Source organism: Lepidochelys olivacea, assembly GCF_965140295.1.
Source record: "Lepidochelys olivacea isolate rLepOli2 genome assembly, chromosome: 9".
NCBI classification, from domain to species: Eukaryota; Metazoa; Chordata; order Testudines; family Cheloniidae; genus Lepidochelys; species Lepidochelys olivacea.
Window position 1 is genome coordinate 40489 of NC_140419.1, and position 17384 is coordinate 57872.

At 43.2% G+C, this 17384-nt stretch overlaps 1 protein-coding gene across 4 annotated transcripts in view; it reads right to left on the reverse strand.

Moving 5' to 3' along the window:
• Positions 1 to 3852: 3852 nt before the first annotated feature.
• The window catches only part of PIGZ (phosphatidylinositol glycan anchor biosynthesis class Z), a gene marked incomplete at its 3' end in the record, with an annotated part of 30420 nt that continues 16888 nt past the window's right edge, over positions 3853 to 17384 (reverse strand). For 2 of the 4 annotated variants that reach the window (XM_084640169.1, XM_084640171.1), the window contains exons 2-3: positions 9233 to 9451; positions 4095 to 5707 (exon numbers count right to left, since the gene is read on the reverse strand). In XM_084640169.1, the coding sequence (XP_084496295.1) occupies positions 4095 to 5707; positions 9233 to 9440 (1821 nt within the window). In that variant the 5' untranslated portion in view covers positions 9441 to 9451. Of the gene's footprint in view, positions 3983 to 4094; positions 5708 to 9232; positions 9452 to 14489; positions 14754 to 17384 lie in introns of those variants that run through there. The other 2 variants (XM_084640170.1, XR_014713130.1) reach the window with 2 other exon arrangements.

Sequence of the window (17384 nt, forward strand, 5' to 3'; positions counted from 1 at the left end):
TTATTTTTTGAACCAAACATCCTTCCCACACTACAGGCAATAAGTAATACTACTTATTATTCTCATGGCCTTCTTTTACTTGCTGACTGGGGCCTTTTCCTTACTAGCCACAAACATAAAGCAAATATACTATTTTCTTAACCAGACTTAAGCTAACTTTAATTCTTTTATTTTCATAATTATCCCCACAATATGCAGGAAAGCGTAAAATAAGATATGCAATTTATTGGCAGAATGCAATGTACTTTCCCCACAATCATAACCTTCAGGCACAAGACTGAGCAGGTTATGCTGTGCCATATCCAGTTCACAGTATAAGAACATAAATAGGGCAGAATTTTCCTCTCAGTTATCCTACATTGAACTTAATTGAGCAGTTCCTGCTTTATTTTCTGAAGAAGCATGTGTCACCATTCAGGGCAACTGTACCTGTACCTCCCTTCTGTGGCACCCAATCTAAGCTTGTGACTCCTGAGCTATCACCTCTCTTGGGCAGAGAGCTGTATTTTTCTCCCTCCTGACCAGGGTTTTTTCCAGGTTGCACAGTTCCCCTGCATACACTGTGATATTCTCAGCAAGCCAGACTGCCTAAACAGGCCAGTGTCTGCGCTTTGCTTTCTCTTTGAAAGCTATGAACAGCTGTAATTGCCAGTAGTTATGCATTACCATGCAGCCCTTTACAAGCAAGCACATTTATTCATAAGTTGAAAGCACTACAGAGAAAACATATTAAAAACAATAAAAGGTCCTATATGCATGCTAAAAGCTTAGCAAATGTCCTCCATCAGTCTTATAGAACCTAAGTATACCAAAGATCTTCCAACCCTCCCAGGAAGGATTCGGGATCCTCTGGGACAGAGGGTCCTGTCAGTTTGTTGAATCAGAAAGAAGGCCCTGAGTCAGTTTAAATTCAGGCTATTTATCTAAAAGTCCACTCTTTGTCTGTTGGTCTCTAGAGAATCCAGCTTGAAACAGTATGTAGGAGCCTCTCCTAGTGGTGGTAACTCTGGAGAGGTTACAACCTGAGTAAATTTTCCAAATCACCCCCACTGTTCTTAGTTCCTGGAGAAGCTGTGTTCGCCCACCCCCATGGAATTACATACAGTGCCTTGCCCACAATGTTACATATTGTGACAAAGCGCTGTCCTTGTCTCCGTGGGTCCCACATTTCCTGGCAGATTTGGCTAGCCTCAGGGGCTCACTGTGACCCTCCAGGAAGCCCTTCTCTCTCTCTAGAGGCAAGGGTCACAGCTTACTAAGCCATTTTCATCATAAGCCAGCAAGGGCGGTGAGGAGAAGCAACCCCCCCTCGCACAGTCTCTGTTGTCTCCCAGTCTCAGTGATTAATCAAGGAAGGGAGGGGGAGCCCTCTACTCTGGGCTCCAGCTCAGGGACCCTAATAGTAGAAGCTATGGTAACTGACTTTTTGGAAATAGGATGTGTAAAATTCCCTAGGCCACTTCCCCACAGCAGCCCCCACTCAATATCTCCTTCACCGTTACCTCAGGGCTTCCTTCCCTGCGCCTGATATGGATTTGTACTGCTTAGTTCCTCCAACAGCACAGCTTCCCTCCTACAGCTTCTGTCACACACGCTTCACTGACTAACTGGGAGGCTTTTAACTAGTTCCAGCTAGCCCTTGATTGGCTTCAGGTGTCCCATGGTACCAGGGATTTGTTTAGCCTGGGGCCAACATACCTGTTCCTCACTACTTTACTATAGTCATCTGGCCTTGCCCCGTCACAATATACTTAAAACAGCAAGATCTCTCAAAGATATTGTAGTAAATTGCAATACCTGTCACAGCAGGCATCTTATGTACAATAGTAATACTTTGCATTTATAGTGCCCCTTTCATCTGAAGATCTCAAAGAACTTTACAATTGGTGTGGTGGCTGTGGTGGGGGCAGAAAGAAACTTCAGTATTAAAATAGCTCTCAGAATGTGCTATTTGAAAGAATTATATAAAATGGTTACTATCTTAATGGGCAATACATCATAATACAGAGGTATATTAACCTCATTTCCCCCCAGGCAGTTTCAGTTGGATATGGTATTTCTCACTGCCTGTTTTTAATTTGTGTAATGTTGCTGTGTGCTGAAGAGTAATCATGGTCCATTACAGTAGCAGCTGAATTTCCTGTGTATACACATAATTTGTGTATCATTTTGTATGCTTGAGATGAAGAATGCTATTGAAATTATAAGATTAAATCTGACACACATAGAGGCTCGTAGTGCATCCTTTGCACATCTAAAAACTCCACTTGATGTCAGTAGGCATTTTAGGTATGCAAAGAATGGAGAATTGGAGGAAAGATGGGTTTGAAATTAAGGAGATGGACTAGCACTCAGGAGAGCCAGGTTCTGTTCTTGGATCTGCCACAGACTGCCTCTGTGACCATAGAAAAGCCAAATGATCTCAGTGTACCATAGAGAATAACAGTTCACTACATCAGTGAGAGTTATAAGGCTTTCAGTTATTACAGTGATGGAGGTTATATACACTCCAAGATATAGAAAAGAAGTACAATTCTTTATGAAGAGACTTCACTAAATTCTGCTATGAACACCAAGGAAGGTCTGAAATATTAAACATGGTTCTGAAAAGTCAGTACAACACTCCCCGCTCCATGATACAAAATGTATGGAACAAGATTCTTTCCAGAAATATGTAGCAGCATAGAAAACAAGATAATTAACCTGAAAAATACATTTGGTACAGGATCAAGGTGTTTTCATAACTTCTTCTAATGTTACATAAAACAGCAAAGCAAACACTAGAAAATAAACACACATAACCTACATGCATTTCCACAATTAGGAAAAACAACTTTTCCCCCTAGCATAAAGTGCTTTGCCGAGAACAAAAACTATTTACATTGATCAGAATGCCAAGTCTGGACATAGTCTTCTGTGAAATTTCTGTGAAATTTGGCAAACGATAAATTCTTCATACTGGGACTTGGTCTTGATTTCCCTTTATAACTTGGCCCCATAAACTAACTTCATAGTCTATTATTTGGTCTGCTTGTAAAATTGGCATTTAAGACTTGCAACTTTATGTACCATGCCCATCGTGTAGTATGACCGGCATTTGAACAGGTCCCATTTATCATTGGCAGGTTCATCTGAAAGAGACAGGCTTGACATATAAGGTTTGGATCAGGATTAATATTTCCCCAAAGTCTGGAAGTGTTTGTCCATAATGGCCAGAACCAAACTCCTATATCCAAAGGGGTCACCAGTGAAATTTCTATCCAGATCTTGGTTCAACTTCTGCAATTCCCCACTGTAGTTCAGGGATCTGTGAATCCAGGTTCAGATCCACTCCAAATAGAAAGGCAATTTAAAATATACTGTTTCCACAAATAAATAGCCTTGTAGCAGGAAAAGCTAAATGAACATTAAGACTAAGCAGTGGCTAGTTTTGGGATTGAACCTGGGTCTTCCATTCCTAGGATCTGACTTGCTAGTGATAAAACATTGGACATTACTAGACAATGAAACTAATCCCACTCCCTTTTCAAGGACACAATACAATCCTTTGAGAGGATATATCTGATCATGCACCATCCTGTAACTGAGGTGCTTGTAAAGATGAATTGTATATCATGACTGGAGCCTGCTGTAACTACTAGGAGGAGACCCTGAATGCTTAGCTGCAGCATTAATACATATAAATAAAGTATAATCCAAAAGAGACACAATAAAAAAAATAAAAAAAAACAAAACAATACACCTGACATGAGAAGAACTGATCCAAAACTATCTGGAAAGTTTTGTGGAGAGAACTTCAGCCTTTTTTCTCTGATTTTCTCCTCTCTCAGTAGCAAACAATGTTAAAACGATGCTGGAGATCGAACGAGCTCACACTTAGATAGCATCCATCCAGAACAGGGCTGAGGAACACCGGTGAAGGTAATAGTGGGGGGACAATATGGGGAAGTTTGCACTCCCACTGTTTGTGCTGTACTTGTGTCTGTGAATAAAGTGAGAGAGTGTCAATCTCCAGAACTGTTGATCCAGCAACTTTCACCAGAACTAAATAAAATTAAAAAGTGAAACATAACTAAAACTAATAACTAAAATAACTAAAAGCTCTGATCATTTCTGTCTATCTGAAGGATGTATAGTCCTAACTGACTTCTCCATTTTTCACTGAATAGAAAGGATATTTGTGGTGGATCTTCCATTGTCAAGTGTGGAAATATTAATGTCTCATTCTTGAACAAAACCCCACATTTTTGTATTGTTGTTCTGACTGTACCGGGGGTTATAACAAAAAAATTACAAGTTCTTTCTTTATCAGTCTCTCTAGTCCCACAAGCAATGTTGTTTGCTAATTGTCCCAGCGTTTGGCAGAGGGTGTTTTCTTCAGTTCCAGCCATATCAATTATTTCTACTAGTGGGTCTCTCTTATTGATACTGAGCAGAAACCTGGGAGGCATATAGGTATGAGCAAAGAGTAGAGTATAGTGTGTTGGATGGTTCAGGGATTCTGGAGAATGTATGAGCTGTTCTAAATGAGACAGGCATGGGATCAGCCCTCCCTGGTGTAAGCACCCAAATAAAAGGGCACCAAGAACATTGAAAATAATAATGATGGGTTTCCACTTCAGGGTTCTATTCTGCTGTGTGATCAATAGAACTAGTGGTAAAATAAGAGGAATGAGGAATCGAGGTTCTTGGTGGCTGAACAGGGAAAGGAATGCCAAAGGAACAAAATAGAATGATAATAATGTTGGATTGCCCTTGGCAAGCACCAACATTGTAGGTGGCCTATGATTATGTAGTCTGATCCATGATAATTGACGGATGTTTATTTTCAGCATTTCTAAACCAACACTGATGGCCAGAATGTGTAGGATCCCAAAGAGCATTATCCCATTGACTACAAAATGAGTAAATCGTGGATGAATCCCATGCTGTGCAAGATTATGGGGATTAAGGTTATAGCGGAGAAAATTAAAAGGGGTCACTATTACTTTCTGATTTATTTGAGCTATGGTGCTTAACAGGCCATTCTTTTTAATGCTGTATAGGCTAATCTCTGATCCAATGGAGGTAAAATATAACGTGTCAGCTGCTGTGAAGATGGTGGCAGTGAAAGCTGTGCTTGAAACAAGCTTCAAGAGGTGGTTTGCAATAGTTTTAATGCTGTGCTGAGAAGTGGCATTTAAAACTGCCCAGTAAAGCAGTGGCATTAAAGCAAATGCCAGAAAAGTTGGCCTGTTGAAAAACCCAGCAACTGTTATAATCCCTATGAGACTGCTACTGGTAGGTTTCACCTGGCTGATGTCTGACTTAGGTGCTGTTCCATAACCAACTGCTTTTGGAGATACTAGTACCATCAGCAGGGCAAACAGAAGTCCTTCAAGTGTGTTGGTAAATGTTCTTGTGTAAAATACTAGTGTGACATAGGACCCAGCAAGCAGAACCAGGGCATTCCACTGATCTGCACCCCAGAAAGGAGCTAGCCGATACACGCTATAGTCTAGTATGAAAGAAAAGGTGGTGAGGAGAAGACGAGGTGACACAAGAAGGGTGTAGCTGTTGATGCCATTTGGCCACATGCCCAGCTGTTGCAAAGACTTGATCATCCAGTAGGTAAAGCCAGATGTAATTAATGGGAACACAACGGTTCTACAAGGAGAACTGGAAAGGAATTCCCAGGGATAATAGACTTGTAGGTCTAAAATATCTCCTGTGGAGGGAGAAGAAAAGCAGATGACACATTTTGGTAAATTGACCAGTATATGTGTATTAAAAATACAGTTTAGTGTGAGAAGCAGCATGGTTTAGCGGACAATAATACTGTAACAAAACTATAACCATCTAGGACTTCAGAGTAGTTATTATGTTGTCCATCATGGCTATTTAGAACTTCACAGTGAGAACAGAAAGAGAAATCAGATCTTCCTGTTCCCAAAATAAAAACTTCTACCATCTGAGCTGCTCCAGCCCTGGCAGCTGCTCCGGTTATGGGGGCTGCTTCAGGCGAGGGCCTGCTCCGGCCATGGGAGATGCTCCAGCCCCAGCTGCTGCTCCAGCCCTGGGGACTGACTCAGCCCTGAGCGCCCGGGGTGCTCCAATCCTGGCTACTGCTCTGGCCCTGGAGAGTGCTCCAGCCCCCTGCCGCTGCTCCAGCTGTAAGGACTGCCACTGTTCCAGCCCTGGCTGCTGTTCCTGCAGCCAGGGAAGAAGCTCAAGAACTCACAGGGGTCTGTTAAAGTCACAGAATCCATGACCTCCATGAAAAAATCATATCCTTAATTATAATACATACAGAACCCACCTTACATGGGGGTTGTGAGGATTCGTTAGTACTTGTATAGTGCTTTTTGTAGATGAAAAATATTATGAAGGCTAAGTATTATTAATCTAAAAATGTTCAAATGGAAAGTTCAGCTCTCAAAATATTTTCAAACAACCTGCCCATTTTATATAAATATACTAGACATAGGTTTGTTATTAATCAATTATAATTCCTAGATAATAGAATTAGGGTCCAATGCTACAGCCACCCAGCATGCAGAATATCCATTATCTTCAATAGGTGTTTTGCATACAGAGAGCCTGAAGAATTCAGAGACTTTAAGGCCAGAAGGGTCCACTGTGATCACCTAACCTGACCACTTGCTTAACAAAGCATATAGAATTTCAGTCAATATTTGCTGCATCAAGCCCAATAGCTGTGCATTGTGTGAAGCATTACTTCCTTTTGTTTGTTTTATACCTCCTGCCTATTAATTTTATTAGGTTATTGTGTTATGTGAAGAGGTAAATAACACTTCCTTATTCACTTTCTCTAGACCATTCACAATTCTGTGAACCTCTACCAACCCCCCCCCCCCCCAAATCTTCTCTTTTCCCAGCTGAATAGTCGCAATCTTTTTAATCTCTCTGGCAAGCTTTTCCATACGCCTAATCATTTTTGTTGCTCTTCTCTGCCCCTTATCCATTTCTAAGATATCTTTTTTGAGATGTGGGAGGAACCAGAACAGCACACTGTATTTAAGGTGTGGGCATAAATGTATTTATATAGTGGCATTATGATATTTTCTATCTTATTATCCATCCCTTTCCTAATGGATCCTAACATTCTGTTAGCTTTTTAGACTTCCATGGCACATTAAGCGGATGTTTTCAGAGAACTATCCACAATGACTCCAAGATCTCTTTCTTGAGTGGTAACTGCTAATTTAGACCACATCATTTTGTATTTACAGTTGGGATTATACTTTCCAATGTGCATTACTCTGCATTTATCAAACTTGAATTTCATCTGCCATTTTGTTACCCATACACCCAGTTTTGTGAGATCCCCATTGTTACTCTTTGCAGTTTGCTTTAGACTTAACTATACTGTATCGTCTGCAATCTTTGCCACCTCACTGTTTACTCCTTTTTCCAGATAATTTATGAATATGTTGAACAGCACTAGTCCCAGTACAGATCCCTGGAGGACACTGCTATTTACCGCTCTCCATTCTGAAAACTGACCATTTATTCCTATGCTTTGTTTCCTGTCTTTTAATCAGTTACTGATCCATGAGATGACTTTCCCTCTTTTCCCCATGACTGCTTACTTTGCTTAACAGTGTTTGGTGAAGGATCTTCTCAAAGGCTTTCTGAACGTCCAAATACACTATATCTATTGCATCACCCTTTTCCATATGTTTGTTGAACCCCTCAAAGAATTCTAATAGATTGGTGAGGCACGATTTCCCTTACATAAGCCATATTGACCCATTCCCAATAAACTGTGTTCCTCTATGCATCTGATAATTCTGTTCTTCACTATAGTTTCAACCAATTTGCCTGATACTGAAGTTAGGTTAACCAGTCTGTAATGGTCAGGATCGCCTTTGGGGCCTTTTTTAAAAATTGGCATCACATTGGCTATCCTCCAGTCACCTGATACAGAAGCTGATTTAAGCAGTTGGTTTACATACCACAGTTAGTAATTCCGCAATTACATATATGAGATCGTTCAGAACTCTTGAATGAATACCATCTGGTCCTGGTTACTTATTAATGTTTAATTTATCCATTTGTTCCAAAACCTCCTCTATCAACACCTCAATCTGGGAGAGTTCCTCAGATCTTTCACCTAAAAAGAATGGCTCAGGTGTGGGAATCTCTCCCACACCCTCTGCAGTTGAGAGACTGATGCAGAGAAGCTAAATTTTGCAAATCTTTGCAATGGCCATATCTTCCTTAAGTGCTCCTTTAGCACCTGGATTATCCAGTGGCCCCACTGATTGTTTGGCAGGCTTCCTGCTTGTGATGTATTTAGGTTTTTTTTTTTTGGCTGTTAGTTTATGTCTTTTGCTAATTGCCCTTCAAATTCTTTTTTGGCCTGTGTAATTACACTTTTACACTTGACTTGCCAGAGTTTGTGCTCCTTTCTATTTTCCTCAGTAGGATTTTACTTTCAATTTTTAAGGGATGCCTTTTTGACTTTAACTGCCCCTTTTATTCTGTTGTTTGGCCATGCTAGCATTTTTTTCTGGACCTCTTTTTTTTTTTAATTTGGAGTATACATTTAATTTGAGCCCCTCTTATGGTGTTTTTAAAGAGTTTCCATGCAGCTTGCTGGAATTTCATTCTTGTGACTATTCCTTTTGACTTCTGTTTAACTAGCTTCCTCTTTTTTATGCAGTTCCCCTTTTTGAAGTTAAATGATACAGTGGTGGGCTTCTTTAGTATTTTGCCCCCCACAAGGATGTTAAATTAAATTACATTATGGTCACTATTATCAAGCAGTTCAGCTGTATTTACCTCTTGGACCAGATCCTGTGTTTTAGGAGCAACAGGCAGATTTGCTGTTTATAGATTGAAGACCAGTACAGGGGGCCATCTGTGGACTGTTGTGTTTGTAACCATTCTCACATAATCAGAATAGCACAATAATCCAATCAGAATCCAGCTGTACAATTACATACTTTACAAACATTGATGATTTTAGCCTCAGAGTATATTGACCTATTGAGGTAGCAAGTACTATATTATTCTAATGTTACAGATGGAAAAACTGAAGCAGAGAGGTTCAGTTACCTGCTCAGAGTCACACTGCCTGTCAAAGGGACAGGCAACTGCTCAACAATGCTGCCTTTTTACGTCTGATAATGTGAATAATGTAATGTTTCCTGCTTAAACCACTAGAATGCAGAGTTCTAAATGTGGGTTTCTAAAAATAACCGTGCACAAATGCAGGAAAATTTACCTGCCATGACCTCAGGTGATTGGAAGAATTCATCAGGATGAAGGTAACCTGTCTGAGGAAGAAGGCACCAGAAAATTCGGAGCAGAGCAAGAATCCCCCAGAAAGTCTTGGCTGACATCCTAAGTTCACTCCGCTTGCCAGAACTGAATGATGTCTGGGCGAAGTCACAGACTTGGACTATTAGAAACATCAGTTGCCATGGGATCATTAACTTTGACCCTGAAATGGACAAAAAGTTTATTACAGGAACAAATCTTGCCCATCGAAGAGAGAAAAACATTGTCAATCATTCCTAAAAACTATAAAGCAAAGGTACATGGAAGTATGAATGAAAACTAATTAGGGATAAAGTCTCCCCTCTGATGTACAGGTTTATGGCTAATATTGGCCTTGAATGGGTGAAGGCCTTGCACAGCCTTTACGGACACATTCTCACAGCTGGGCCCACAGGATGAATACACCCTATCACAGCTTTTCCCTTAAAAACATGAAGTAACTGTAGGCCCCAGTATCCATTTGCAAGCTCATTTTACTCAATTTTCATGCTCAGAGAATGTATCTGCATTTTTACAGACTTACCTACTACACTCAGCTGGGAAAATAGATTACTTCCTAATAAAATTAACACAACCCACTTAAAACTATGAGAGCATGTACAGTATGAGTATAGCATGTACAGTATCAGTACAGCCCAACAGGAACGAATGGACAGCATTTATTTCTTTCAGAATAGCTAGATTAGATTAAATGTTTATTGATGTTCATTAAGAAACAGGTTTCAGAGTAACAGTCGTGATAGGCTGTATCCGCAAAAAGAACAGGAGTACTTGTGGCACCTTAGAGACGAACAAATTTATTAGAGCATAAGCTTTTGTGGGCTACAGCTCACTTCATCGGATGCATAGAATGGAACATATAGTAAGAAGAGCTATAGATACAGACAGAAAAATTGGAAGTTTCCATACAACTGTAAGAGGCTAATTAGTTAAGATGAGCTATTATCAGCAGGAGAAAAAAAACCAAACAAAAACAAAAAACTCTGTAGTGCTAATCAAGATGGCCCATTTAGACAGTTGACAAGAAGGTGTGACGATACTTAACTTAGGGAAATAAATTCAATATGGGTCACATTTTATATATATATATATATATAAAATCTTCTTACTAGATGTTCCATTCTATACAGCCGATGAAGTGGGCTGTAGCCCACGAAAGCTTATGCTCTAATAAATTTGTTAGGGTATGTCTACACTACGAAATTAGGTCGAATTTATAGAATTCGGTTTTTTTAGAAATCGGTTTTATATATTCGAGTGTGTGTGTGTCCCCACAGAAAATGCTCTAAGTGCATTAAGTGCATTAACTCGGCGGAGTGCTTCCACAGTACCGAGGCTAGAGTCGACTTCCGGAGTGTTGCACTGTGGGTAGCTATCCTACAGTTCCCGCAGTCTCTGCTGCCCACTGGAATTCTGGGTTGAGATCCCAATGCCTGATGGGGCTAAAACATTGTCACGGGTGGTTCTGGGTACATATCATCAGGCCCCCGTTCCCTCCCTCCCTCCGTGAAAGTAAGGGCAGACAATCGTTTCGCGCCTTTTTTCCTGAGTTACCTGTGCAGACGCCATACCACGGCAAGCATGGAGCCCACTCAGCTCACTGTCACCGTATGTCTCCTGGGTGCTGGCAGACGTGGTACTGCATTGCTACACAGCAGCATCAACCCATTGCCTTGTGGCAGCAGACAGTACAGTACGACTGGTAGCCGTCATCATCATGTCCGAGGTGCTCCCGGCCACATGAGCCAGGAGCGCCTGAGCAGACGGGCGCAGGGACTAAAGTTGGAGAGACTTGATCAGGTCATGCTCTTTAGTCCTGAAGTCAGTCCTATTGAACCATCTTATGGTGAGCAGACAGGCGATACGGATTGCTAGCAGTCCTACCGTACCATCTTCTGCCAGGCAGACAAGAGATGAGGATGGCTAGCAGTCCTACTGCACCGTCCTCTGCCGAGCAGCCATGAGATGTGGATGGCTTGCAGTCCTTCTGCACCGTCTGCTGCCAGCCAAAGATGTAAAAGATAGATGGAGTGGGTCAAAACAAGAAATAGACCAGATTTGTTTTGTACTCATTTGCTTCCCCCCTCCCCCCGTCTAGGGGACTCATTCCTCTAGGTCACACTGCAGTCACTCACAGAGAAGGTGCAGCGAGGTAAATCTAGCCATGTATCAATCAGAGGCCAGACCAACCTGCTTGTTCCAATAAGAACAATTACTTAGGTGCACCATTTCTTATTGGAACCCTCCGTGAAGTCCTGCCTGAAATACTCATTGATGTAAAGCCACCCCCTTTGTTGATTTTAATTCCCTGCAAGCCAACCCTGTGAGCCATGTCATCAGTCGCCCCTCCCTCCGTCAGAGCAATGGCAGACAATCGTTCCGCACCTTTTTTCTGTGCGGACGCCATACCAAGGCAAGCATGGAGGACGCTCAGCTCACTTTGGCAATTAGGAGCACATTGAACACCACACACATTATCCAGCAGCACCAGAACCTGGCAGAGTGATACCGGGCGAGTAGGTGACGTCAGCGCGGTCGCGTGAGTGATCAGGACATGGACACAGATTTCTCTGAAAGCATGGGCCCTGGCAATGCATGCATCATGGTGCTAATGGGGCAGGTTCATGCTGTGGAATGCCAATTCTGGGCTTGGGAAACAAGCACAGACTGGTGGGACCGCATAGTGTTGCACGTCTGGGACGATTCCCAGTGGCTGCGAAACTTTCGCATGCGTAAGGGCACTTTCATGGAACTTTGTGACTTCCTTTCCCCTGCCCTGAAGTGCATGAATACCAAGATGAGAGCAGCCCTCACAGTTGAGAAGTGAGTGGCGATAGCCCTGTGGAAGCTTGCAACGCCAGACAGCTACCGGTCAGTTGGGAATCAATTTGGAGTTTCCACAGTATGCATCCGATGAAGTGAGCTGTAGCTCACGAAAGCTTATGCTCAAATAAATTGGTTAGTCTCTAAGGTGCCACAAGTACTCCTTTTCTTTTTGCGAATACAGACTAACATGGCTGTTACTCTGAAACCTGAAATTTGGAGTGGGCAAATCTACTGTGGGGCTGCTGTGATGCAAGTAGCCCACGCAATCAAAGATCTGCTGATATCAAGGGTAGTGACCCTGGGAAATGTGCAGGTCATAGTGGATGGCTTTACTGCAATGGGATTCCCTAACTGTGGTGGGGCCATAGACGGAACCCATATCCCTATCTTGGCACCGGAGCACCAAGCCTGCGAGTACATAAACCGCAAGGGGTATTTTTCAATAGTGCCGCAAGCTCTGGTGGATCACAAGGGATGTTTCACCAACATCAACGTGGGATGGCCGGGAAAGGTACAGGACACTCACATCTTCAGGAACTCTGGTCTGTTTCAAAAGCTGCAGGAAGGGACTTTATTCCCAGACCAGAAAATAATTGTTGGGGATGTTGAAATGCCTATAGTTATCCTTGGGGACCCAGCCTACCCCTTAATGCCATGGCTCATGAAGCCGTACACAGGCAGCCTGGACAGTAGTCAGGAGCTGTTCAACTACAGGCTGAGCAAGTGCAGAATGGTGGTAGAATGTGGATTTGGACGTTTAAAGGCGCGCTGGCACAGTTTACTGACTCGCTTAGACCTCAGCGAAACCAATATTCCCACTGTTATTACTGCTTGCTGTGTGCTCCACAATATCTGTGAGAGTAAGGGGGAGACGTTTATGGCGGAGTGGGAGGTTGAGGCAAATCGCCTGGCTGCTGGTTACGCGCAGCCAGACACCAGGGCGGTTAGAAAAGCACAGGAGGGCATGGTACGCATCAGAAAAGCTTTGAAAACCAGTTTCATGACTGGCCAGGCTACGGTGTGAAAGTTCTCTTTGTTTCTCCTTGATGAAACCCCCCGCCCCTTGGTTCACTCTACTTCCCTGTAACCTAACCACCCTCCCCTCCTCCCTTCGATCACCGCTTGCAGAGGCAATAAAGTCATTGTTGCTTCACATTCATGCATTCTTTATTCATTCGTCACATAAATAGGGGGATGACTACCAAGGTAGCCCAGTAGGGGTGGAGGAGGAGGGAAGGAAAATGCCACACAGCACTTTAAGCACAGCACTTTAAAAGTTTACAACTTTAAAATTTATTGAATGCCAGCCTTCTTTTTCTGGGGCAATCCTCTGTGGTGGAGTGGCTGGTTGGCCAGTGGCCCCCCCACCGCGTTCTTGGGCGTCTGGGTGTGGAGGCTATGGAACTTGGGGAGGAGGGCGGTTGGTTACACAGGGGCTGTAGTGGCAGTCTGTGCTCCAGCTGCCTTTGCTGCAGCACAGCCATACACTGGAGCATACTGGTTTGATCCCCCAGCAGCCTCAGCATTGAATCCTGCCTCCTCTCATCATGCTGCCGCCACATTTGAGCTTCAGCCCTCTCTTCAGCCCGTCACCTCTCCTCCCGGTCATTTTGTGCTTTCCTGCACTCTGACATTATTTGCCTCCATGCATTTGTCTGTGCTCTGTCAGTGTGAGAGGACAGCATGAGCTCAGAGAACATTTCATCAGGAGTGTGTTTTTTTTTTTTCTTTCTAATCTTCACTAGCCTCTGGGAAGGAGAATATCCTGTGATCATTGAAACACATGCAGCTGGTGGAGAAAAAAAAGGGACAGCGGTATTTAAAAAGACATTTTATAAAACAGTTGCTACACTCTTTCAGGGTAAACCTTGCTGTTAACATTACATACATAGCACATGTGCTTTCGTTACAAGGTCGCATTTTGCCTCCCCCCCATCGTGTGGCTACCCCCTCAACCATCCCCTCTCCCCGTGGCTAACAGCGCGGAACATTTCTGTTCAGCCACAGGCAAACAGCCCAGCAGGAACGGGCTCCTCTGAGTGTCCCCTGAAGAAAAGCACCCTATTTCAACCAGGTGACCATGAATGATATCTCACTCTCCTGAGGATAACACAGAGAGATAAAGAACGGATGTTGTTTGAAAGCCAGCAAACATACACTGCAATGCATTGTTGTACAATGATTCCCGAGTACGTGTTACTGGCCTGGAGTGGTAAAGTGTCCTACCATGAAGGACGCAAAAAGGCTGCCCTCCCCAGAAACCTTTTGCAAAGGCTTTGGGAGTACATCCAGGAGAGCCGCGAATGCCAGAGCAAATTAATCCTTTCACATGCTTGCTTTTAAACAATGTATAGTATTTTAAAAGGTACACTCACCGGAGGTCCCTTCTCCGCCTGCCGGGTCCAGGAGGCAGCCTGGGGTGGGTTCGGGGGTTACTGGCTCCAGGTCCAGGGTGAGAAACAGTTCCTGGCTGTCGGGAAAACCGGTTTCTCCGCTTGCTTGCTGTGAGCTATCTTCTTCGTCCCCAAAACCTGCTTCCGTGTTGCCTCCATCTCCATTGAAGGAGTCAAACTACACGGCTGGGGTAGCGGTGGCTGAACCCCCTAAAATGGCATGCAGCTCATCATAGAAGCGGCATGTTTGGGGCTCTGACCCGGAGTGGCCGTTCGCCTCTCTGGTTTTCTGGTAGGCTTGCCTCAGCTCCTTAAGTTTCACACGGCACTGCTTCGGGTCCCTGTTATGGCCTCTGTCCTTTATGCCCAGGGAGATTTTGACAAAGGTTTTGGCATTTCGAAAACTGGAACGGAGTTCTGATAGCACGGATTCCTCTCCCCCTACAGCGATCAGATCCAGTACCTCCCGTTCGGTTCATGCTGGAGCTCTTTTGTGATTCTGGGACTCCATCATGGTCACCTCTGCTGATGAGCTCTGCATGGTCACCTGCAGCTTGCCAAACAGGAAATGAGATTCAAAAGTTCACAGTTCTTTTCCTGTCTACCTGGCCAGTGCATCTGAGTTGAGAGTGCTGTCCAGAGCGGTCACATTGGAGCACTCTGGGATAGCTCCCGGAGGCCAATACCGTCAAATTGTGTCCACAGTACCCCAAATTCGACCCGGCAAGGCCGATTTAAGCGCTAATCCACTTGTCAGGGGTGGAGTAAAGAAATCGATTTTAAGAGCCCTTTAAGTCGAAATAAAGGCCTTCACTGTGTGGACGGGTGCAGGTTTACATTGATTTAACGCTGCTAAATTCGACCTAAAGTCCTAGTGTAGACCAGGGCTGAGTCTCTAAGGTGCCACAAGTACTCCTGTTCTTTTCTCATAAAGAAACAGACAATGAAAAGTACAAAAAGGTAAATGACTTACATCTTGTATGTTTCCAAATACAGTTTATATTTCTTAAGGTACAGTGACACTTTAATACTCTTACACCTTGCCTATATAAGAGCGAAGTACAGCTCTAAGACCCATTTGGGCCTCCTAGTATACATGTAAAATACCTTGAGTCCACAGACAAAAGTACTCGAACAGTACACATACATGTGGATAAGCCACAAATTAAAGACATCTCAGCCTGCAACATTTTAGTGATGGTGTGATCGGAAGTTGTCATAAACACAGAGCTAAGGATAGCCTAGAATTCCTCCTTACCCGTAAGGGGTTAAGAAACTCAAATGGCCAGGTGCCAACCAGACTAACAGGACCAATGGGGAAAGAAGATACTTTCAGATCTTGGGGGCAAGGGGGGAAGGTTTTGTTTGTGCTCTTTGTTTCGTGTGGGGGTTCTCTCTTGGGACTGAGAGGGGCAAGACTGAAATCCATCTTCTCCAACCCATCCCAATCCAAGTTTCCAATATTGCAACCAGTATAGGTAAGCCAGGCAGGGCGGATTAGTCTATCTTTTGTTTTATGTGAATTTTCCCTGTGTTAAGGAGGTTTATTCCTGTTTTCTGTAACTTTAAGGTTTTGCCCAGAGGGGGATCCTCTGTGTTTTGAATCTGAATACCTTGTAAAGTATTTTCCATCCTGATTTTACAGGGATGATTTTTACTTTTCTTTTTCTTTTTTAAATAAAATCTTTCTTTTAAGAACCTGACTGGTTTTTCCATTGTTCCAAGAGCCAGGGGTTTGGGTCTTTGATGATTTTTTTAACCAGTTGGTTAGGATATTATTCTCAAGCCTCCCCAGGAAAAGGTGTGTAAGGGCTTGGGGGGATTGCTGAGGGAAGAGGAACTCCAAGTGGTCCTTTTCCCTGGTTCTTTGCTAAATCACTTGGTGGTGGCAGCGTTACTTAAACCCAAGGTACAAGGGAGAATGTGCGCCTGGGGAGTTTTTAAACCTAAGCTGGTAGAAATAAGCGTAGGGGGTCTTTCATGCGGGTCCCCACGTCTGTACCCTAGAGTTCACAGTGAGGAGGGAACCCTGACAGAAGTCATTACCCTAATAGCAGAAAGGCCCTTATATAAAAAGTGACACCCCACCCCACATTGAGATTTTAGAATGCAAAGACTTTACTCTGACTGAGTTAAAGTCTAATGTTTCATCTACATTACATGCGAAAATAATGCTGGTGAAAATTGAGTAGATTAAGGGGGGACAATGATTGTGCATTGTTAGTTCATCATTGTTAGTGTGATACATGAAGGGACAGGGGAGTAGCTCCCTTTGATGGACACCCAGCCAGCCAGTTAGCTGTAAAATCCCTCTTGGTCCGTTCTCTGCTTGCTTTACCTGTAAAGTGTGAACACAGGTAAAAGAAAAGGAGTTGGCACCTGACCAAAAGAGCCAATGGGAAGGTAGAACTTTTTAAAATGGGGAGAGAAACTTTTCCTTTGTCTGTTGTTGTTCTCTGGGCTGCAAGGATGGAGCAGCGATGCTGTGTAAGGCTTCAACCAGGTATGAAAATTCATCGTCCATACCTAGAAGAAATTATTTGGATAGGGAATGTTTAGACAGACACAATCAGGTTTATTTTGGCTTGCGGATCTCCTCTGTGCTAACCCTAGATGCTTTTGTTTGCTTGTAACCTTTAAGCTGAGCACCCAAGAAGCTATTTTGGGTGCTTGATTTTGGAATTGCTCTTTTAAAAATCTAGCAAAAGCCTAAGTTCCAAATGTAATTTTTTTTCCTTTTTGTTTTTAATAAAATTTACCTTTAAGAACAGGATTGGATTTTTGGTGTCCTAAGAGGTTTGTGCATGTTGTTTGATTAGCTGGTAGCTACAGCTAATTTCCTTTGTTTTCTTTCTCAGCTCTTCCCTGGGGGGTGCG